Raw genomic sequence first — 25,499 nt, 5'->3', positions numbered from 1 at the left:
GCAGATGTGTGTTGTCATATTGAAGAAAAAAGTCTGAAGTGTTAAATAAACTTGATGATGCATGTGTGTGTGTGTGTGTGTGTGTGTGTGAACTGAGTATTTTGGCATGAATGTCTTGTTCTTTATGTTCCATTTCTTTGTCACATCCCAATTTCCTCTTTTCTTTTGTCATTTTCTCCATTACAGGGTTGTTAAGCTACCTTTTTATTATCTTAAAAAAGACAATAAAAACCATTTTTAGATATCATGTTTTTATATTCCTTTTTTTTACAGAATCAAGCACCGAGGGGTGCTTCTCATCTAAAATAAACAAATACATAAATGAATGAGCATTTACACCCTTCACAACAAGCTATCTGCACAATCATGCGTGATAACATTCACCAGTAACATTCAGTGTCTGCTCACCAGAGCACCAGACATCTCCATTTTCCTGGTTACCATGGAGAGGATTTCTGCAAATATTTTTGGTTGCTTGCGAGGATCAATAGCAACGGCATTCCAGCGAGAAATACTCGACTCCATACAGTCACACTGGAGCCTTTCAAAAGTGAAACGATGTGAAATCAAAGTAGTTGTGGAGTGAGAATGGAATAATGTGTTTGCAGTGACGTGACAGAATACTGTAGGATGTGAGGCCCAGATATGCAGACATTGGGTTGTCTGCATATGTTGTCTAAACCATAACATATAATTATGAAAAAAAAACTATAACTCAGATTTTAAGATCTTATGCAAAGGCCTCAGTGAAAGAGTGAAAGACTTCAGTGTGATCAGCTAGAAGCGACTGGGTTTACCTCGGTCAGCAAACATTCCCGGCCCCGGGGCCACTGACACCGCTGGCCAGTTGTGACCTCTAATGCCCATTTCACAGGAGTCGTGTGGTTGTGGCACCGACTGATCGGCTGCAATACCCACACACACACTGCTTAAACATCTTGAGAGGAAATTAGCGGAGTTATTTTAATTAAAACTACATGGTGTGTACCTCCTCGGATCAAGAATGGCCTTCAGACATTGTACTTAAAAGTAGTTGTCAGTGTTTACAGGGTTGGTTTCCTGTGCTATCCTGGTGTGATTTACCTCATTCCTGAGTTATCTCTAAATTTTTATCTGACACTTTTATGTCTTTCTTGTCTCGTGCTGCTTGTGTTTGACGTTACCGTCCGCCGGCGGTGACCTGAGATGGATATGTATTTCCAGAGCAGATACTCCAAAGTAGTGATGTTTTTACTGTTGCTGGCACACGGAGGGGGTGTTGCTGCCTTTATCACAACCAGATGCATGTGTTCGATGGGAAAGATAGCACAGCTGGACCTCAGACTTTGAGATGATCTCTTTGTCCCTGGTCTGTCCTGGAGCAAAGGGCTCCGACGCCAAAGGAAAGCAAAAGAAACGAAAGAAGTTTGGTTTGATGGAGGTGATGTTAGGATAAATTAATATTTCTGGGTGCCTCAAGGGTCAAAAGGCCAAGTCCTCGCAGAAGCTTTGAGCTCTGGGCTCAGTATTTAAGTCTCAGGTTTTATCAGGATTCAATAAAGTTTAAGTCATCCAGAGCAAAGGGTTGGAAAGAAATAGCAGCCTAACTTCAAACAGCCCACGAAGCACAGCTTAAAGCTGTTTTTTTTTCTCTTTTTCAAATCTGAGATAAGAATGCTTTTAAGTACAACGTGTTGACGTGTTGCTATTGTTTCAACAAGGTTATTATCGTGACATTTTCCCCTGCTGGAGCAGAGCATGACATGCAACTCAGTGGTAAACAGCAGGCCCAGTTCCTGTTAACTGTTTAATATCTAAACTATAAAAAAGTATCTTACGCTTACCTTAGATTTGTTCTTCTGTGTTTCAGGGGGCTGTTCATCACGATTCACGACCGTGGCCACATTGCTTCAATCCTCCAGAACTGGCCAGAAAAGGACATCAAGGTAAACTCTACTAACAAAAAGTACATATTCATGTCTTATTGTACTTTACAGCTGCAGCAGATTATCTAAAGTCTTGTTTGTACGACTACAATGAGAGTGTGGGTAGAAGACGTCCCAGAATGCAACCCTGTTGAAAGCAGCCAGACACAAAACAACAAGACCAGAACTAAACTTAATGGAAAACCAACAGAAAGTGCTGCAAGGACAGGAAATTTAATAACAAACAGAAATTCCACACAGATGAGCCAAACGGCAGAAAACGGAGAGATTACAATCCAGAGGTGATGACTAACAGAATGGAGGTGAAGAATTAAAAAGACCTCGGGAACATAGTCAGCAAAAATACCCAAATAAAAAAGCTGTTTCAAAAAGACAGAGTTTTAGAAATCAAATTAGGAGCTCCAAACCGTTACCTTGGATGTTTAAATCTATCTATATTGGCTGATCTACTTTTTAACAATTATTGATGACAGTTTAACTGGTGATATAAAAAAGAATCCATAGGTTAATCAATTTACACCAACACATACACGTCATATTCAGACTGGTCATAGTCACATTAATTTTTTTATTAAAGAATTCAACAAAAGTGGATAAATTGAAGATGTTCGTCCGTCTAAGTAAACCTGAGATAAATCAAGAGTCAAGTAAACTTAATAAGCTGCAGAAGAGAACGTGAGAGCACAAGTACCTGTAGGCGAAGGAAACTGGAGCAACTGGACAACTTGTCAAGTTTGGACTTGTGTTGTTGGTGGTTCACGCTTGACAAGTCTCACTTAGGAGAAGCTACTTATGAAGACGTCATTTAGACTCTCTGCTCTTGAAACACTAGTCTGCTCTCCTGCTGATCCTCAAAACTTCATCAATTTCCAAATAGGATTCATCCAGATAAGTCAACCTGAAATTTAACAAGTTAGAAGAACTACAGGCTCACATGAAAACAACATTTAATTTCTTTCAATTGTGACCTTTCTCCGTCACTTCATGTATTCTGGGATACTTTGCTGGCTCAGATCTATTATCACTGAAAGGGGCTGACCAAGAACATATCCAAGGGTTTTGACCAAACTTGGCCAGACGGACTAAATGTGACTGCTGCAGTGCCCCATTGCATCATGGGTTACAGTATGTGAGGTGGAGTGCTCAGTTCAACACAAATAATACACAAAGCATCAAGTCACGTGACCCATAGGTGGGTGAAGAGCTGTTTTGAAGCCTCTTTCTCTGTGCACAGCCATGTTGCCGTGGAAGCACACAAGAACACGCCCACCTGTTGTCATTCTAAGATTGGCGTGGCGACCAGCTCTTCGGCTGATCATCGCCACAATAGCAGCAGAGCTGCCGTCAGACGTTGATAACGGAATATCCCGTTTCATATGTTGATTCAATGGCAAAATCAAAATGTAGTGCTGCGTTTAGCCGACCCTGGGTTAGCGCAAACTGCCAATTATTTTACTAAGCTTAGTAGCATTGTGAATACAGATGTTGTTAATCATTACTTAACCTTCCTCTTTTGTTAGCTTTCTGTTACCATCTCTATGACCCATGTCTTAAATCAGCTGTAAAATACACTAAAAACATGAATCCATCATCCAGTTTGTTTCTCATCTCTTGGTTACCTTGTTAGGCTTTCTTGTGCGTGAAAATGTTAGTTTGAATATTTCTGGTGTGGGCCTACGGGCCATTTTTTTGTCAGTATGCCCATCGATTTCATTAAAAAAAATGGTAAAATGAACTTCGAGACCATCCTATAAATAAATAAATAAATAAATAAATAAATAAATAAATAAATAAATAAATAAAAGGTTGTTGCGTTACCTGGCTATTACTGAGGGTTTTTTTTTTTTTACCTTGTCTTCACACATATTAATGGTTGATACCGTCCCCGTACATCCTTTTAAATACATTTATTTTATTAATTTTTCATTTTAATATTGTTAACTATGGTAACAACTATGGTATTACGGGTCGACTTTAATAGAAACAAAACGAAAAGCAGAACAAGTCATGACACAAAATATAGATTCGCAAGGGCAGGTTTATCATGACTCTTTTTGTGACGATGGCATAAATACTGTAGCTCAAAACACGTCTTGATGTCCCTGACTGTCGTCACAGCAGACCTGCTGGTTCCAGGGGTCATTTCGCTGGCATTCGCAGCAGCTGCCCTGCCATGTACATCATGAGGAACTGAGCTCTTACAGATTTTACCATGTTTGGTCTTGAATCTTTCAGTGAAAGGAGCTTCACCACGGGTGACTTCTTCACCAGACTCATCAAATGTCTCAAATGTGTTCTGGATGAGACTCCACATTGTCTTCCTCTTCAGAAACCGGCTCATCCGTATCGCTATGCTGCTTTGTCTCTTCTTCCTCATTTTTTTACCAAAAATATTAGAACTCGTCTCATTAAAAATCTCCTCTTCATTTTTGCATGGCTGCAGATTGGACATGTGCACTCTGCAAGTCACCAACGCTACTAAACTGACCTTGCATATCTGGACATTTGTGTGTTTGCTTTTGTGCAGGTATACAGCATAGCAAGGCAGAAAGAGAATCCCCTGAAGCTCATATGATCGGTAGAGGAGCTGGCTGACAGTCCAACTATAATTTCAGTTTTTGCTCTAGATATTGATTTATAATCTTTTTTTTGTTTTTAACCCCAGTCGAAACCAACCCTAATAACACAAAGGTTATAATTTCAACCAGAGCATTTTATAATTTAGTGGGAAAAAAAATATTTTTTTATTTTGTTGAAATAGATTCAAAAAGTCAAAAAGCCTCGATACAATAAACAAATGTATATGGTTTTTATATGCATATAAAACCTAAAATAGGTCGGTGTGGACCCTGACACAAGACGAAAGTTAACATGTTGATGTTCTTGGCTGTTAATATATTTATTTCTGCTCTAAAGTTGGACATTTTAACATTGGATCAATTTAGATTGACTCCCTTTCGGAGCCAAACTCTAGCAGGAACTCTGGTCAAGGAACTGCAACGAAACTTAGCTCCACGAGTCTCAACCTTGCTTCAACTACAGCGTGCTACGTTTATGTAAAATCTGTACAGCTTAGTAGTATACTGTAGTATACAGTTTTGAGAAGGGGTTTCTATCTGAAAGGCTCAGTTTTAGTTCCTGTCATAGTCATCATAGTCAGCTTGGTCTGATTGGTCAGCTCATTGGTTGAAAAGGATGGAGCGTAAGACACCAACTCACTCTTTCTGTGTTTGAGTTGAAAACAAGGCCATGCAACTCAGTTATTTAGTAAGCATTTTGCCATTGAATTCTAGATATTTATGAACTCATTTAGACTCAATATTGAAAAAAATAAAATAAAAGGAATGCCACTAAAACAGTAAATACAAAAGATCCAATTACTGTTTGGGATGTGGAAGATTTCTGACATATTTCCAGTTTCTAAAAAACCTGAACTCTCTCTTTAATCATGTGCACGGTTAAAATATGTACAAACGGTAATCCAGCCATGTTTCTAATGACGACACCAGCAGGCATTCCTGGCATGTCAAATCTACCCGCTGCCTCAGCCACCTGTTCACATCTGTCAACAGCAAGACATTTACCTGACATGCTGCTGCTTAGTCTCAAGGTGGGCTTATAACAAACTCACCTCAGTATGCCCCATTTTAAGCATTTCACAAGGGAGAGGGCAAACGCAAGCCAAGATTGCCATCCACTGATAAGTCGTGGCATCTTATGCCACATATTAATAAGTAATAGAAAAACATAGTCTGTCAAAGGTATCAAGTAGAGTCTCTATGCGCTTTGCTGTGTCTATTCAAGTGGTAAAACTAATTAGCGGTAATCTAGACGTGTGAAAACGTGGGAGTGGAAACTCCCAAAGCAAAGAAGGAAAAAAACAACACAGTTCAATTTAGAAACAGTTTGGTTCCAAAATCAGGTCTTGCACAACTAATTTGTTTGATGCTGGTGAACACAGATTCTTGTTTAATAAATAGTGATGAAAGAATGGAGAGCCCAGCGGGTACAGGAATATCCAACATCCGCTAAGGAGAAACATGTTTATGTGCAGCAGAGTGGACGTGGAGAAGAGCTGACTGCAGGCGGCGCAGGACTCCTGCTTCAGCTGCTGTCTTATCAAATCATATATATGCCCTTTTCTGTATCAAAAATGTGTTATTCATGTGTTAAAGGGGTTTTTGTTATTGACAGGCTGTGTGTGTGACGGATGGAGAGAGGATTCTGGGGCTCGGAGACCTGGGTTGCCATGGCATGGGCATCCCCGTTGGAAAGCTGGCCCTCTACACAGCCTGTGGAGGCATGCCGCCTCAGCAGTGCCTGCCCATCATGCTGGACGTGGGGACGGACAATGAGGTAAGACCTGAGCTGTAATCTGAGTGCTCATTTACAGAACTATGAGCAGCACGCGCTTGCTGGTTCTGCAGGGCATCCAGGGTAGAAAGGGACAAAGACTTCTCTGTAGGGCGTTATAGTATTTTAACAGATCTCCACTGCTATCATCTTTTGGACAGAATGGAAGATTACATGATCCATATGGGCAGTAAGCAAAGATGCAGCTGCAGTGAGCCGGTATGATTCTTTTCTTTTTGAGGATTTTAGTTCATAATCCAAGTATAAGGAGAAGGAACCTGAGGTAAAGGTGAGCAACATTTGTAACACTGCCCAAGTGTGAAGTGATGGCTTTAATGTCTGTATCCAGACATGTGGACGGGGACGAGAGGTCAGAGCCAGAAGAAGCAAGTTTCATCCAAAATAAATCCCACCACGTCCGAATCGCGACATTAATCTCATAACAGTGACATCAAAGATGGATGAGATGTAACCTGACCATTCAGACTGAAGTCGCACTGGAAAACAGCAGATTCGTATCCGACCTTAGCATCACACGCAAGAGTGACCCAGGTCTGATGTGACAGTCGTTTGATCTGGAAGCAGATTATTTGGACCGCGGTAAAATCAAGACACACTTAGAAACTTGAAAAACTTAAAGGGGACCTATTATGGCATCTAATACCTATTTTAAACAGGCCTTGAATGTCTTAAAAACAAACTTTTGATTGTTTTTGCTAAATAAATTAGAAATTCAGCCTCTGAGCCATGTCTTTATCATCCCAGTCTCTAACCTCATTATCTATGAGTGATTCTGAGTGGGCGGGGCTATGATAATGAAGCTCTGTGCCGATTGGCTGGCTGAATGACGCGATACACCGCTTCGAAAAAATGGCGGACGCTCCGGCCGGCGGAGTTAGTTGTGGGCGTGGTTTCACGCATCGCTCTCATCGTTACGTAACGATGGGAGCAGAATCTGAACGGCTCATAGAAGCCACATCACACTGGACGGCTCCAGTATGGCGGGCGGCTGTACAGACACTGCAGAATTTGGTTGCTTTCCTCCTTCTCTGAGTTGGCAGGCTGAGGGGAGACCACTTTATATATGTTAAAGCAAGAAAAAACGTGTTAATAGGTCCATAATAGGTCCCATTTAAAAATTAAAGTGACTAGATAAGAAAAGTTTGGAGAAGAAAAAGAACAGGTCATGAACCATAGCAAACCACATGGTGTGTCAGACATGGTGGAGTCAGTGTTATGGTATGGGAATGTTTGGCTCCCAACACAACTGGGTCACTGTTGTTTACTGATGATGTGTCTCCAGACAGAAGAAGCAAGATGAGAGTTCAGAGGTGTCTTGATCTATATTCTTTGCTCACATTAAAACCAAAGGTGCTAAACGGAGCTAAACAGTGCTAAATGGTGCACAGGGCAGATGGATAATGACACTAAACATACTGTAAAAAAGCAACTGGAGGCTTCACTGGCTAAATCTATTGTCTGATATCAACCAAACAGTGAATGCCTACAGTTACAGTTATTTACACTACCTGAAGATCACGGGTGAAAGTAGATTAAAGTTCTTGCTGGTACTACGACCCCAACCTTCATGGCTTGCTCTCCTCCCACCACCAGCTTCTTGCATCCATGAACATGCATTCAATTTTTTAATGCCTGTATGGTGTAGAAATTAGAAACACAACACTGTGTAGGCCTATAGCAAATTATTTATTTAAATGGTGTAAATAAAGGCCAGTCCGGACCAAGGATTGTCACAGAATAAAATGTAAATGTTGACAAAACTTTCAAAATCATAACAATTTGTTTTGTTTCAAATTAGAATACATTTACAGTTAAATTAATCAGCAGCTGAACAGTTAACAAGTCTCTGTCTTTGAATTTTCACAACATTGGGCACATAAATGAAAAAAGAGTAAAAGATTAGTAAAATGTCTCAAAATGTCTCTTACAATGTGTGCATTGAAATGGAAAATAACTTCTTAAGCATTTTTTTCATCAAAGCAAAACACTTAAAACATTAAAAAAAAAAAGTTACTTCAACATTTTTGACGCTTTTTTCTTTTTTTCCTGAAACGAGGAATGAATACCAATCACAATTTTGATGGAATCATTTATTTTTTGTCCTTGCCCGGTGCAAATGACATAAATAAAGTGCGTGGTTTGGTCGTGGAAAAATAAAAAGTAACGTTACGTGAACAATAAATCAAACACTCCCTTCCATGCAGTGTGTGTTTGTTTAGGAAGTAAAGACTGGAATACGCTATTCACAAAAGCACAAATAGTGGGGTTTTACTAATATTTATATCGTACAAATATTTTAAAAATTACGAAAAAACAGGTCGGGACTCGGGAGTTAGATTATATCGCTATGTTCGTCTCTCCTCACTCAGTCAGTCAAAAAAGGCGGAGCTGAGTCATGGCTGAGTGGTCGGCGTTGCTGTCTTTGGTGTGAGAGATCGAGGGTATGCGAAGATTATTGTCAGCAATTTGTGTGAATCTTTTGGTGGTACGGAGTACCGGATCGTACCGGCTTACTTTCAGCCCTGCTGAAGACAGAAAGGCCCACAAACAGCAGCAAAAGAAAGAGGCTGCAGTGGAAGCTATCATCATTCAGATACTTGTGGACCAAATTGTACTTACAAGGCATTACTGTAGTACCGTCACAGAGCCAACAGGCCCACCCTGTTGACCATGCACCATGTTATCCATCTATCTTCCTAGCACTAGCAACGTCCAGGTTTTTCCTTTTTCTCAAGTCACAACAACCAGTTGGGCGCGGCTGCAACCCTTAATTTCAAATATTGGGAGGATAGCCAGAGCTGTATTGAGTTTTTCGCCACAATCCTCTCAAAGCCCAAAGCATATCACCTCTCTACTCGTCTTACAAAATCATATGAAACGATAGCTATGCTGAATCCGATTAGACATGGATTAGAGTCAATTAGACACAGTCTTCTGTGGATGAATGAGGACTTGGCCCTCAGCGTCTTCCTCTGAGGTGTTTGGTCAAGCATCATTATTGTTCAGTGATGATGTATCTGCAAAGATCAAGTGTTAAATGTGAATTTGATTAAATTTTTCCCCAGTACTAAAATATTTCTTCATTGTTTCACTTATTTTTTAATTTCATTGTCACAGTGTGTGTCCAGACTTCTCTTTACTAATAAGTATTTTTTAACTACTTCACCAAGTTTTATATCACGTGATGGACAGGTGAAGTGTTTAGGATGTATCCTGCCTCTCGCCCAGTGACAGCTGGGATGAGCTCCAACAGATCCCTGTGATCCCTGGATAAAAAGATGGATAGATGGGTGGACGGGTTGTTTAATACTATTATTGGATAGGATGTGCAGATTTTCCTCTGGGAAACCACAGGACTCTGTGTGGTACTTTATGTGACCGAGTCAAAGGTGCTAAAATGTGAGACAGATTCAATGGCATGACTGTCCCTGATAAATCATCACTTATAAAGGTTGTCATCATTCCTAAAAAAGGAATTTTATAAGATAGATGTAAAAATAAAAGCTTTATGTGTTAACAACGTGGACAACTACTTTTTGTATTTCAGTATGTTCCCACATGTCTCTTTATTCAGACAGCCAACGTTAGTCAAACTTGCTTTTTATTGTTATGGATTAACTGGGATTAAAATAGAGGTTTTTAAAGGCAGGAATTAAAAAAAGAAATGAGGTAGTTAATCCAGCCTACTTGTGTAGGTCTTGTTCCATAGTCAACCGAGAAAAGCAAACAAATCTCCCACTTAACAACCAGGAAACACCCTTTACATAAGTAAGCAACTCCCCTGATGGAGGCCAGTTGAGAAAGCACCTCTCCGCACTGCCAGAGTCTGAGAGCCGCAGCCAACAAAGCCGTAGTTGTCACTAATGGTGCCTATTCTCCATGGCGGCCTGTGTGAAAGACGATCCAAACTGTGGGCAGGGCAGCATGTGCTTCTGAAGCTTTAAGAAGGCTAAGAATAGTGTGTGTGCACTTCCATATATACAAAAAGCTCCCGTCCCCGGCCAAAGGCGTGGCAACCTCAGAGGACTGTGTGTCTGACACAGCGCAGCGCCGAATGTCAGAGCTTGTCCTCCATTTTCCAAGACAGCCCTCGGACGATTCGGTTTCCATGACACCCAGCGTAAACTTCAGGGGTATCTCAGGAGATTACGGATGAGAGATGTCACGGAGGTTAGACGGGCTTGCAGATTAAGTTTAAGAGGTGAAGTTACATTACATAAGGAACTCAGCGGAGCAGGCAGATTGGACGGCAACCAAGACAGAACTATGAGTCCATGCAATAAAGACATTAGTGGTATCTTTAAAACGCCTCAGCATGTATCCAATACACACTTTAATAAAGTGCTTCTTCCCTACTATTTTCTCAGAAAGCCCATAAAAGATATCGCTCTCCTATTATTACTTTATTTAGTGCGTTTAATGCCATCAGAACTGGATTAAGAATTAGGATTCCTCTTAAACTTTTAGTTTTCCAGGCCTGACCGTAATGCAACCTTACCTTTTAACCTCTTCTGTAAGGGATTATCTATATTACATTTTCACCGTCAATTTCCTGCTCTGTTTGTGTGAGTTCTGTTTAGTTTGATGATGATAATAAAACCATCTGCTGTCTCTCAGTATTAGGTTTAGACCTTTATGAGTGTGACAACAAAACTTTAACAAGTTAGTTGATTCAGGCCCACATGTATCCCAATTGGGCTTTATCACCGCCTCCATGGTAGAAGACAAGCACGGAGTGATAACTATGTTTTGGAGCAATTAATAAGGGCTGGATCATCAACCTGTGGTGATTGCAGAGCGGTTAAATGGGGACCCCCATGTTTTTGTAAAGTTACTTCATAAACCTGTTAATACACATCGAACACTTACTGAGCCGTATCATTTTAAAGTCCCCTCTAAATGTAATCAGTCTCCAGTTTTAGCAAGGCTTTTATTGTGAAAGTCCTGCATGTGTACCACATGCAACAGTGGACTGATCGTGTGTAGCACAGAAGGAATGAAACAAATAAAACTGCTGTAGGAAAACAGACATCCCTCCATCCCTCCATCCTTCCACCCTTCCCTCCATCCCTCCATCCCTCCATCCACCCATGCTTATTCCTGTTCAGGTTGACGGGCCTGTATTGGGCCTATCCCAGTTCTCTCCGGGCTAAAGGTGGGTTACACCCTGGATAGGTTGCCAGTCCGTTGAAAAAACATCATAATAACATGAATCTGACGAGTCTGACTTCATTGCAAAATATTTGTAAAACAATATGATTATTTCATTAAAGCAAGCGGTTTTTTTTTCCAACTTTATTCTTCCTATCAGGCCTGTTTTGTTTGTCAGCCATGACTTTATAAGAGACCTGCTTTCAAATTGGATCCCAGTATTGAATTGGAGCAAATATGGTATAAAGTTTAGAAATGACATGAAATTAGTGGCTTCTATGTGGATTTGGCTTTTAGAGATTGTCCGTATGTTGAGGAAAACCACGTTTTCCACATTTTTAACTTACCCAACGCTAAAATAACAGTTACATCAGTCTTTACCATACATGTGTAGTGGCTGATCAGCACTCATATGAGACCGCTACCCTTTATGCACAGGGATTAAATTAAATTAAATGTACCCACAACCTCTTCTTGTCATCCATTCATGCACATACAAAGAGCCGCAAGCGATCCAGCCGATGCAGTTCATCAGCGGCTATAGAGAGCTACTCACAGCCTGGCTGACCGTGCAGACTGCAGCGCTCCATATTTCTATTATTCTGAAGGGATGACAAGCTAAATGAGATGTAATTGGATAAACGGCCCGTTGTGTGTGTATGTGGTTACCTCAGGACCATGTTCCTGTGAGAGGTGGGTCTGCCTGCTGCCCCTGAGCGACCCACTTCACTCCACAGCCCCGGCTCTGCAGGAATGATGGAAGCGGAGGGTGTGGGAGGATATGAGGTAGCGGTAGCTCTGGCTAATTATTAAAATGACTGCTATTATGGGATTATATTTGTCCTTGAGTTGGGTGTAGGGGGAGAGAGACGGAGAGGCAGGCATGCGTCCAAATTGTTGAGGAGGCTGATCCCACGACCCAGACATACCGCTGTTTTTTTTTCTGCAAAGCTAAAATTCGACATTTTTGGGCAAAGGCTTATTTTTAACAGTTCTCCTATCAGTCCAAAAAAGTCCAAAGTCCAAAGAGAGCCCCCCCCCCCCCCCCCCCCCCCCCAGCAGTTTTAAGGCTCAGTTTTTTATGCTATATAACATATTTACATCAACATGTGCAAAAGCAAATGTTAAAATGACACTTGTTGTGTTTCAGTCCTGAGCCAAGCTGACCAGTTTTTAGCTGTAGCTTCACACGGACTCATTTAAAGGAGCTTGAGCCAAGAATAAGAAATGAGACTCATTAGCGCCACGACGACCGTCAGGGTTACTGCAGCCAACAGCGAAGCCGGCATGGGAGAACGTGCATGCAGCGTCATTTGACACATTTGTCACATCCGCAGGACAGCGCGGGAAATTCGGCCCCACAATTGCAGCGCATTTTGCAGCACACAGCCTGTTCAAGGCAACGGAGAGAAGCAACTAGAGGGCTCATTCTTTTTGGTTTGGAACGCTTCATCTGACTACTTAAAACGTATACGCATTTTTTTCATAAATCCTGCCTCAAGCTCCTTTAAGTGGCTCCAATATTTTCACCTAACTCCCGACGAGAAAGCCGGTAAATCAAAATCCTATAGCTTTAAATTATCTCTGTTATCTCTCATTGGAAGCTTATATTGAAAAACGCGTCAGCGTGTCAAGCATAAAAGCAACATTGCATCAATTCCAGGCAACATTTGGAGAATGAGCTCATATATATCACATATCAACCCCAGAGTTTCACGAGAAGGTAAATACAAGTGTGTGCATGAATTTATACTAGTCGTAACATGTATTCAGAGGTTTATTGGGAAGTTTATTTTGACTTGGGCCAGGATTGATCCATCTCCAGCAGCTAAGCTAAGCTGGGCCAGTGGGGGGTTTTAACAGACTGTCACTTTCACCAGAAGAAAATGGTTTGAATCTTCATATCAAACTTTACGGCTGACCCTTTTAGTTGATTAGTAATTCTTTGACAGGCACCAGTGTATTCAGTGGTGTGGGTTTCATGTTTTATCTGCAGCACAGTGGTGTAATTGATGCTCTTTACCAGGACAACGCTGACCTGACTCTCAAATCCAGTCCACACAAACAGCCCGCAACATCTACAGAGACGGACACAGAAAAACACTCTCAGCACGAAGGAAAGCACACACGCTGGTGGTTTCAGTGTATCACTCTGCTATCTCCCCGAGCTGTGGCTTCATGGCTATTATTGGTCCTGAGGAAACTCAACTCACACACACTGAGCCGTGCTGAAATGAGAGTATGATGGCATGTTGTACAAGAAGCGGCGTGTCCTGGGTGGTTCAGTGCCGGGTGTCTTTTACTTGAGGCCGGTCTCAGCTGTCGATTGCTGGTCTCATTCTATCTTTTTTCTAAAACCCCTTTTTTTTATTCTTTAACAAAAATATAGTGATGTTTTTATCTCTGGATGTGGAGCACAAAGTATATCAGTCGGTTCCGAATCGGTTCCTTGTTGTCTCTAGAAAGCGTGGACCGTGCAGCCGAGCATGAGGACTAATCTCTGAGAAGAGGGAGGTTGTTCTTTAGCCAATTAACAACCGATAATCTGCAGCAGGAAGACGACCCGTGTCCGTAGCTCAGTTCAGTGTCAGTGAGGACAGATCACTTCAGAATCACTCCGGGCCGGTTCTCTTTCATCTAACCAAACGCTGCGGCTTCTAAATCAACCAAATCGCACACAAAATTATGTGCGTATTCTTGGACTTTTATTTTCTTTTCCCCATGCGTGATGATGCATCATTTTGTGAAATGACTGCCAATCCACCCGATGCCCTGCCGCTTCCCCCGTGGGATCCCGTAGCAAATGTTTTGCTTGTTTTGGTTACAGTTGAACTTGGTCAACTCCTGCCTATTACTGTCCATTAGAAAACCTGCCAGGAAAGGAGTTGTCAACTTCAAATAAAGGCCACCTCAAATAACCTTTTTTGAGCAGTTCTTGGATACGGTCTCTTGACCCGACCATGGAAAGGTGGCTTCTTCTCCGTCCAAGCCGCACTCATCTCAGCTGCAGCCTCTGATTATCTTCAGGAGTGAAGGTGGTCTGCTCCAGCGAGCCACGGCAACGCCGTGGATCACTTTACCTGTTTTTCAGTTTCCAGATTCTCATGAAGTCCGTGTCTACAGTGCAGCACGTTTAGATTTGTGCTAGCAATATTTTCTCTTGTTGAAAGACTGCGTGTTGCGTAAAGCAGCCGCACCTCTATGTCCAAATGAAGTCTGTAGAACATTTATTACGGAGAGATGGCATTTCCTTCCACCAAACTCATCAGTCTCACTTTCACTTGTGTTTTCTTTGCTTCTCTTTCACACAGACTTCTGCTTGTAATATTCTCAGTCCAGTCCAGCATCCCTCTCACGCTTTCAAATCATTAAGTCCTGGTCGGAGGTCGCTCCGTCATCACCTCAGACCGCGGTTTGCTTATGAAATAGTGTTAAGGTGACGCAGATTTGAAAAACAGTTTTTCCTAAAGCCTAAATAATCACATCTTGTTAGGTAATGCATCCATCTATTTGCTGCATACTCTCATTTGTATTTGCAGTAAAGGTGGGGCTGGAGCAAAGACTGCATAATAGATCAGAGGCCACCGGTCCATCGCAGCTACAGTGAGACAAACACCACAGTGCTGCGCTACAGTAACGCAAGACCGTTAATAACGATCAGTATTATCTGGGGCTTATTAATAATACCCTCTTCCTTTAAATCATATTGGTTCATAGGACCTGCTGTACTTATAGGAGTGTTTGCAGACGGGTGTGTGAGGACTGGAGGGTGGCTCACTTTACAGCAGGGCCGGCTAACACGCTCTTTATACCTTTCTGTTCCTGTGAACAGAAATAATCAGTCATAGTCACAGGTTTTCCTAGAAAAACCTAGGTCTCCACTGTCATGTGCCATCTACTGGAGCCCCTCTCCCAGTTTGGAGGTCACGGCTCCGAGTCCCCCAGTTACCACTTGCACATCTTCCAGGGCCGGTTCTAGAAAATGATGACTAGGGCTGCATCTCAGATCAGAGGGGGTGCACATGCCTGGCACGTTATTCAACACTAAATTATGCATTTTCCCATAATTTCAAGCGGAATGATACTAGCAAAACAAGAATATTTAAAGTGTATTTCAAATGCTTTATTGCAGCAATATTGCTGCAGAACAAAGAAAATGCTACATTTAGTCTGGGCTACCTCACCCATCAGACAATCTAGCAACAGAAAATAAAACATAGCAACAAAAATAAATATAACCATAAATATACAGTAAACCTGCTTGCGTGTGCTTGAACCACTTCCGAATATCCATCGTTACTTTGTGTTAACGGAGCAGCAGAGAGCAGCGTCTTCCTGGTGCAGGAAACTGCTGGACGCAGATGAGTGACGGACACTGGCTGATTTATGGTTCCGCGTTGCACCGATGCAGAGCTTACGGCGTAGTATACGCGGGGACGCGAACGTACGGTGCGCGTCGCCGCGTACCCTACGGCGTAGGCTACGCCGTCGTATAACGCGGAACCATAAATCAGGCTTAACGCGCGCGCATTTGTCAGTTTTCTTATCATCTTTTCAATTGAGCATGCAAACACATAAACTGAGGGTGCAATGCATGCTTATGCACCCTCGTAGAACCGGGCCTGACATCGTATCTGCTTCCCCTTTCAACCTCCGGTAGGTTTTCCAGCTTTGAGTGTTTTTTCTTGATGTTGCAGGGGCTTGTTCCTCCACCTTGGTTCCCCTTGTTTCTCCTCTTCCTCTTCAGAGTTTCTGAGACATCCACTTAGATGACAGATTTATGCGTTGTTCATGTTTTTAGCCGACACCAGACATACAGAATAATAATAATGGATCGGATTTATATTGCGCTTTTCTTGGACGCTCCAAGCGCTCACAACGGGTCCGTTACTCATTCACTCCTCATTCAGACTTGGTGATGGTAAACTACACGTGTAGCCGCAGCTGCCGCGGGGCAGACCCACGGAAACGTGGCGGCCGATCCAACGCGATGACCTCTCCGACCGGAACATTATTTTTGGAAATCGACCTATTAATCAAAGTGTACAAATCACTATTGATAATGTGGAAGTGGAAAGAGTTTTTGTTAATAAGTTTCTTGGAGTGGTTATTGACCATAAGCTGTGCTGGAAGCCTCACGTCAACTTCTTAAAAAACAAAATATCAAAAACCATTGCAATTCTATATAAATGTAAAAATATTCTAACATTAAACTCATTAAAACTCCTGTATCAATCTTTAATAAAACCATATATAAATATTGCATAGAAGTATGGGGACACACATTTAAGACAATCACGAAACCAATATTTTTACTCCAAAAAAAGCAATGCGACTCATAAACAAAGTTGGATACAAGCACCCAACCAACCAATTATTTATAGACACAAATGAGCTCAAATTCAATGTACTGGTGGACTTCAAAACTGCACAGATTATGTTAAAAATCAACAAGAACATGCTGCCAGACTGTATTCAAAATATGTTCAATTTAAGACAAAGCCATTCCAACCTCAGAGGGGAGAGAAGATACAGGAAATCAACAATCAGAACCAACACCAAACTGAGATGCTACAGTGGCAGCGGTGGATGTTTGGAATAAATTAGATAGGGATTTGAAATTATGTAGAACCTTAACCTTATTTAAAAAAACATTGAAAAGAAGGATGATTTCTTTATATCAAATTAATGAGTGGTGATGCTTGCTATGTTGAGTTAGGTATTTATTTAATTAGTGATTTGATTTGATTTTTTAAGGATGAAGGTAACATGTAGATTGCACCTTTATTTTTTATTTTTTTTTATTTCTTGAGGAATTTTTGTTATCCCCATGGAGGCAATTTGTTTTACTGTCAGTCTTTTCTCTTACTTCTTGCTTTCATTTCATTACTTTAATTAATCTTTTTGAGGGTAGGCAATGAATAAGCTTCGCTTCAGCTTACACCTTTTTCGGTCTAGATGGTATTTGTATATTGGAATTTTTTTGTAATGTTTTCTTTGAACAGTGTATTAGTTTTCTTGTTGTCATTTTTATTCTTTTTTTTTTGTGATGTCATGACCGAAATAAACTAAACTAAACTAAACTAAAAAAAAACATTCATACAACATTCACACACCAGCGATGTCCTCACTGGGCCTCAAAATGTGACGCTTACTGAAAAGTAGAACAGTATGAGGCTTTAAACAAAGAGAAAAAAAGAGGATTTCTGATTCTGCTGCTTCAGTTTTTATCTTTATTTAAAGATAAGCCATTGCAATCTGACATTGTTATTGGAGTACGATATTAAATCAATTCTACTCTGTTGGTGCATTTGCTTTTGAAGCTTCAGTCCTCCGTTTAGTTTTATGTACTCTTACATGCTGCTCAGACCCCTGTCCTCTTTTATTTTGCCAGGCTCTGCTGAAGGACCCGCTCTACCTCGGGCTGAGACATAAGCGGGTGCGAGGCCAGGCCTACGATGACCTGCTGGATGAATTCATGAAGGCTGTGTCTGACAGGTATGACCACCACAAATCACCAGTTCATTACTTGCCCACTTCCTTTACTCTGTCTGCTATTGTCATCTCCGTTCAGACAGTTCAACGTGCTCCTAAAAGAAAGCTGTTAAGCGGTTTAGCATGGTCCGTGCATGATGCAGGCAGCGTAATGCTGGCAAATTCTTGTGGGATTCATGGGTCTGGAATATAAGTCACTGCTGATTCGGTTTTACCTCTTTAACTTCCCTGGAGTTTTGGTTTCTGAGAAATGTCAATCAGAACTCTGTGACCTACCTGGAGGTGGAAATACTTTTAATTTGGACGTACCCATGGATATTTTACTTACTTTTTGATCCACAAAAACAGAGCTGAAAGCCTTTTTTGTTTGTTGTAAACAGGATATTGAGAAATATCCCGATAGAACACTGAATATTTTAAACCCAGATGTGTACACAGGGTCTTGTAGTTTGTGTTCTTTCGGTTTTCAGTACACTAATCTGATCCATGAGAGGTTATCCAATCATTATCCATCGTTATCCAATCATCAGAGCCATGATGTCATGTTGATTTGTTAAACCTCGTTATAGCGGCAGAGGCTGGAGGCTATTCCAACTGAGGCTGCAGACCAAGATGAAGGGATAAGAAATGACCCACATGAAAGCAGGTTGATGTAAAATAGAAAAACTTTAATAAATACATTTAGTTGCAACAGAGGCAGGAAACCCAAAAATCCCAAATCCACAATAAAATGAAGCAGGAGCAGGCAGGGAACAGGTTTTATGTGGAAGAAACTAACAAACACGAACAACAGTGAAGTGGGACAAGGAGCTGGCAGTGAAGGAAGGAAACCTGGGAATAAGGAATGTAATGAACGATTGTGTGGCAATCATTAGCTGAAACCTGGAGTTGCAGGGAGAGGAGGCAAAACTGGAGGCTTCGCAGAAGAAAGAAACTCTGGAAAAAACCAGGAACCCCCTACTTAAATGAAAAAATATGAACCGATATTGATAAAAGACTAATAAAGTGACATACAGTAAATACAAAACACGGGTAGCAAAATGACAAGGTGAAGACTGAAGCAAGAAAAGAAACAGCACAATGAAATCCATTTACAGCAACACAGAAAGGGAACCGTGCATGCAGGTCGCCGTTTACGTGCAAAGCAAGAGTTGAACTGGTCTCAGCCTTTGGGATGCTTAGTGCTGATAAATGAAAATCCAAATGCTAAATTATGACAATATTAGCTCTTGCAGTTAAACCGTCCTCAGGATACAGCGGCCCGGTGTAAAAGTGGGAAAAACATTTTGATGCTGCAGGTCCTTCACTAAAACTGACTCCAGAGTCCAAGTCCAGAGTCCTACTCTTCCTCTCTTTGTCCATGCATTTATATTTACTGTGCAGGTATGTGTAGATTGACTCACATTAATGGTCATCATCAGCTTGTGCTCATTGTCTGCTCAAGTCTGTTATTGACACAGTCATCTGTATCGTATCAGGGTGTAATGTATATGGGAAACTGTGTGTGTGTTATTGTGTTTTAAGCTTCTCTTTTCAGCTGATTAATTATTTTACAGTTAGAATCAGTTGTGCAACAACATCTGGCAAGAACAAGAGCAGTGGTAATAGTTTAATGGATGCATAAACACACACACACACAAATCTTCTTATAAATGAATGAGGAAGGAAGAACATAAATATGAAGTCCATTGTGCGCCATATGACTAATTGTCTCTGGTTTGATCTTTGCCCTTCTTTGCAGCGCTAAACTAGCTGAGATATATTGCTTCCTGCTAGGACGGGTACGCCACGCGTTTACTGCAGTCCTGTACGTAATTAAGACTTCTGCACACCCATGCTTAGCACACGCAGCCGGACACGTCTGCGCCTGTGCACCGCCGAGCCATCGCAGCCACACACACACACATGGGCCTGGTTAAGCCTCATCCCAACCCAGAGCGGCCGGAGTCCGGAGAAAGAAATCTGGGTCTGGGCCCCCTCCAACTGGCAACAGGAAGCCTTGACTCTAATAAGCGGGTAGCGTCCCAACTACAGGGAAGAGCAATGCTTTTCTCCCGCTGGAGCCAGATTGGCGGAAAATGAATAATTATGGGCTCAAACATTCAATGAATGATTACAGTTCTGCAGCCTTTCTTTCAAGTAATATTCATGTTTAGTTTTCTTAGAAACTAAACATGAACTAAAATACTCCCTATTGACTCACCATCAATATGCCGGCGTCTGAAGGGATTTCTTTTACTTCTTAGTTGACTCTATAAAAACACTTCTTTCTTCAAGATGAGTGCTTAGTGATGACGTCTGGTATTTGAGTTCACATCACTTTCCCATGTCTGGAGGAGGGTCACGGCCTGTTGTGCATCGCCTCTTCTCTGGATTACAGGCAGAAATGAAAGAACGTATCGTACAATCTCATTGCTACCACAAAGCTGTGACACTTAAAAGAAGGAACCGAGATTCTCTTCATGGTTTTGAAACTTTGAGCTTTACATTTTTCCTCAGGGGAACCTTTTTTTTCACAGATTAGCACATGTAAACCCTAACAAATTATGCTGGCAGTAAACAACTCTCTGTGACAAAAGAAACCATGATTTTGAGTTATGCAGCAGCCATACTTTTGCTCTTTATTCTAAATGCTGCTCTGTTATTATCTGTTCTCTAGTATCAAACCAGAGGACATGGGTTTTTCTACAGTTCCCCTGGTTGGGTACAGAAAATAAAACAAACTCAGAGAAACCTCGATCATTGCCTGTATCATTCAGTTCATTTGGATACATTTCTTTCCCAATCCTTTTTTTTTTAATCTAATATCCTCCGATTTGGCATCGTTTCAGCCTGTATCTGTGAACTGTCCTGGCGTCGTCACACAGAGACGTTCATGTCTTTTCTGTCTCTCGTCACTGAAACACCTTGACTCTGCATATCCAGCAGGAATCCTGACGAGACGCTTAAATCATCCCGACTGGCTCATTTTGATGCAAAGGAGCAGCATTTCACCTCTGAGCCCCACACAGAACACCAAGCTCAGCATCCACTCTGGATGAATCATCCTTCAAAGGAACCTAGGGATCAAAGGATGACATCCTTCAAAGGGATCGGAATATAAAAGACCATACTGTATAATCCACAAAAAAACAAGGAAGAAAATCTGAGTCTTCTAAAATGTTTTGGCCTTGAATATATTTTTTTTAGATTTTAAACAAAAAAAATCTTTCCACAAAGATTATGAATTGCTGACAAAGAGCAGCTCTGACAAACTCTCTGTGAGTCTGACTCATCGGCCTCCACTAGGATAGCCAGCAGATATGCTGGTAAACCATCTGCAAGTCCATGTTGCATTTGAAAACAGTTAAAAACTTCCCCAATACCTTTGAGAGCTTGTAAAAATCTCCTCATGGTGTATTTTACTGCTGCAGCTATTCTCAGTAAAATGTAACACATTATACAACCCCCTTTCCACGTAACGTAAAAGAAGTCATTTATCAAATCACGCCACTTTTAACTGATGAATCATCCCATTGCTTTTCTCGCGTGTCCTTTACAGGTAGACACAGCTGGATGCTGGGGAGGTGGGGTCTTTTTGAAGAGAAACAGCAGTTGACAAGGCAGGGATGGGCAATATTTGGTCCTTTTGATCTTAGAGGGTGTAATTGAGCACAATATGTTGCTTAAGTTTCTCTGCATGAACTAACCAGCATGAACTAACCAGCATGCCTAACCATGTTTCTTACTTGCAGTAAGTAAACAATGTGGTGATGTCTGCCTGTTACCAGTTTACTCGTTGTCCTACCTCGACCTCCTTTGGGCTGCCTGGATGAACAGGGATGTTTCGTCTAAGTTGTCCATTAGATGAGGAACCTCTGAACAACAATCTCCATCTGCTCCATCTGCAGGATACATCTGTTTTACTAATCTCTCACCAACACGGAAGTCCCTGAACTTGTAGTTCCTGGACTGACCTCTAGGGGGCCGACTCCAAAAGTGAGTCTGTTTCCATTGAGCTCCATGTTAACATGTTCAAATTTAGCAGAAATAAACATACTGATAGCCTGGTACAAAAGTGCTTCGGGTCCCAAAAGATTTGACAAGAAAAATATTTTAAAATTGTAACCCCAATTCCAAAACCATTGTGTAAAATGTAAATAAAAACAGAATACAATGATATGCAGATCACATAAACCCATATTTTATTCCCAATGAAACATAAACAACCTACAAACGGAGATTTTTAGCTCATTTCATGGGGAAAAAAATGTGCTAATTTTGAAATTGACAGCACTTGGCCGTGGATAGCTCAGGGGTGCCATCTGTAGAGGCTATAGTCCTCGTGCGTGCAGTGCAGGTTCGAGTCCCAGTCCAACCCTATACTGCAAACCCCCCTCACCCACCCACCCATTTTCTGTCTACCGGCTTTCTCAATAAAGAAGAATTTGACGGTAGCAAAAAATTGCAAAAAGTTAGAAGAGGGACAACAAAAGGCTCACAACTTATTGCATATTGTTTAGATTTGGAGTTGTATATTAAACCAGAATTCATGCGTAACTAGAGACATGATTCTCTCAGTGACAGCTGTATTGCCGTGGTGTTGAACAGCTAAATATTATCACTTTAGCTATGTAGCAGTCTCAGAGAACATGATTTTTGAGCTTTGACGAAAGACCAAACAGAGCAAAATTAGTTTCATTTCAAAGATCACATGGCTTGTTTTGCTGTTATTTGTATTAACAGACCACTTTATCATGGCTCAAGCTCTATCATGACTAGCTGACTTAGCGACCGTGGGTCCTGGTTTAGCTCAGTCGGAGCTTTAGCAGTCCTAGTGTTAGAAAAACAGCTCTTGGTTCAGGCTCTGTTCATGTCACGCATTCATTACTGTAATTCCTTGATGGTCGGTACGTCTCGACAGCTTTGCTCAGCCAGTGAAAGACATCTAGTGCTTCCACCACAATGTGGCGTGAAATCAGTAATTAGATTCTTCTCCTCCTTTGTTCTCTGATGGTGGAATGACCTACCAAACTCTGTCCAATCTGCAGGGTCTGTACCGACTTTTAAGAGAAGGATAAAGACTCAGCTCTTCAAGAAACATTTCTGCATCTAGTAAACTCCTTTGCTCATCAGAATTAGTCAGGAGATTTGCCCAGCTCTTTGCATGACTCAGCACTGAAAAAGCTGCATCCATTTATGACAAGATGATCGTATGATGGTGTCTTTTAAGACCTAGTTTTCTTGTATAAAGGGACTGTTTTGTGACTGGGTTGTGTGGGAAGGGAACACACACACACAAAAACCCTAGCACAAGTATGGCAGCACCTTTGTCCAACTGGACTCTCAGCAGTCTGACCAGCACTGATCCAGCTGGACCTCGTATGGGATTTTGTGCTTGTGTTGTTCTCTCAGATTTAAGTCACTTTGGATAAAAGCATCTGCTTAATGACAGTAGTAGTAGTCAAAAATGCAATAAAAGCTCATGAGTGCTCCATATGTGGAGTTGCAGCAAGGAAGCAGTTGCATCCATCCGAGAATAATGCAATTGATTTACTCATATACCTCAGAGTTGTTCTTATTATCTCCCTCCTCACACACAAAGACAGCCCTGCAGTCACGCTATTTCATGTCTCGCTATACAACGGAGCTCTATCAAGCTGCAAATTATGAGTCCAACATACGTCTAACACAAGGCCTGACCATACAAAGTAACAGTTACTCACAAAAGGCATTTATACAATCATAACACACACACATAAATTTAGTCACGGAAAGTTGACGACTTTATCTGAGTAAAAAAATGACAGCATCATGATAATTTTACTATCACATAGTTTCAGCTTGAGCAGCTCTAGTTTCAGGTGTTTTTTTTCAGTGACAACATCTGAAAGTGACATCATCTGAAATAAAAATGGATGGAGATATTAGATCAGAGTAAGTGTAAGATAATGAGGTAAAAACATGTAAAACATGAGGTAAGCTATGCTAAAATAGCGAGCTTGTGGTAACTTGGTTAAGTTGGCCAAGTCCCATCCCGCTGTCAGGTTTGCTTGTTACAGCCTTTTGCCCTCGTTTGAAAGAGATGGGGACGAGTCGAGTCAGTCTACCGCCACATCAGGGCCGTATTTGCTTTTCTTCTGTTTCCTCATCATTGCATGAGGCCACTGTGACATCTTCACTACAAGCGTTAGGTGTCTGTTGTTCAGATTGTCTGGTGTGCAGCCGTATGTCAACGCTTGAAGAGTACCGTTGTAAAGACTTAGTCTATGTTATTCACATAGCTTTCAATAGCTTAAATGTTGTGGTTGATTAGTGTAGTTTATTCAGAAACATTGCACATTATACTCCAAACAACTGGTCATAGAGCATTTGTCACAAGAGGGTTTAGCATGTTTCTCATATGTGGGTGCCAATCAATCAGTATCATTGATTATGTTAAAGTTGAATGTGCAGGGGATTTGTTCAGGCTGCAAAGCCCTGCAGGGATGGAGGTAACGCAGCTCCTGTCTGTGAACACCCAGACGCACGTCCATGCACACAGATCCAGCAGCTGTGTTTGGACAGAGCACCATTGTCTGTGACCTTTGTTGTGATCCTCACCCAGTCACTGTAGCTGTCATGAATCTACCACGGCTTTATTAATCACTTAGGGCCTGGTTTAGTCTCCCCCTCAGCACTGGAGGTGCGTGTGAGATCCTCACGCTCTCTCTCAGACAGAAATTCAGGTTTCATTGGGTCTCAGATGGAGCCAGATTGTGTTTCCTGAAGAGTTGGGTTATTTGTTAAGTCCTCATGCAGAGTTGAGCTATTCAACACATGCGGGCGAGGAATGCCTGACTTACCCTTTTAGATCAGACATAGATGATAATGTATTATGCAGCTTTTAATAAGGTTTGGAAAGGCATGAAAAGAAACCCTCCAGAAAACAATATGAAGAGTTTTCTTTCCTTCTGGTGGGAGTGTCATTGTGCTAAATCATAGATCTCAGTTTGATGCCTGCATTGTTGGGGCCTCAGAAGGAGAACGTTAGACTGCCGTCATATCTACTTTAGTTTTATAAATATAACTGCATTCACATGAGAATGAATTTACTGAGTGTGAATGACAAGGAAACCAATGCTCAGAGCTGTTAAAAGCAGCTGTCACAACCTGCCTGTTTGTTTACTATGCATTAAACATAGTTTCTGTCAAAGCCAGTCAGCTTTGGTTCTTTCTCAAAGAAGATTTGAACGACTTAGTTTTCTCAGCTCATTTTAATTTGTTTCAGGTGGTCATGATTTCGGTCTGGAACAATAGGCATTTTTATCGGAACAAAAATCAAGATATGTCCCAAATCATGAAGCAACTATGTGCATGAATTATTTCTATGATGGAGCTTTCAAGGAGCAGATAATTTCTGTGTAAACATAAAGATTCAGTTGCTTTCATGGTCTTTGAATGTATTTTAATCATGTAAGTCATAAAATCTGAACTCATTATGTTCTTGGATTCACTCACTGAGGAAATCAGTTAAAGATTGTTTTGAATCCTTTTTATTTATTTATTTATTTATTTATTTATTTATTCATTTTC

General features: G+C 41.3%; 1 protein-coding gene across 1 annotated transcript in view; it reads left to right on the top strand.

Annotated features, from left to right (window-relative positions):
• me1 (malic enzyme 1, NADP(+)-dependent, cytosolic) overlaps nucleotides 1–25,499 on the top strand; it is a 111,195-nt gene that overhangs the window by 71,747 nt on the left and 13,949 nt on the right. Inside the window, exons 4-6 of the mRNA XM_061718211.1 lie at nucleotides 1,850–1,925; nucleotides 6,120–6,281; nucleotides 17,845–17,948. Of these exons, the coding sequence (XP_061574195.1) occupies nucleotides 1,850–1,925; nucleotides 6,120–6,281; nucleotides 17,845–17,948 (342 nt within the window). The remainder of the gene's footprint in view (nucleotides 1–1,849; nucleotides 1,926–6,119; nucleotides 6,282–17,844; nucleotides 17,949–25,499) is intronic.

This window comes from Cololabis saira, chromosome 3, assembly GCF_033807715.1.
Source record: "Cololabis saira isolate AMF1-May2022 chromosome 3, fColSai1.1, whole genome shotgun sequence".
Classification (NCBI taxonomy): domain Eukaryota; kingdom Metazoa; phylum Chordata; class Actinopteri; order Beloniformes; family Belonidae; genus Cololabis; species Cololabis saira.
The sequence above is the reverse complement of the archived record's forward strand: the minus strand, read 5'-3'. Positions and strand labels throughout refer to the sequence as shown.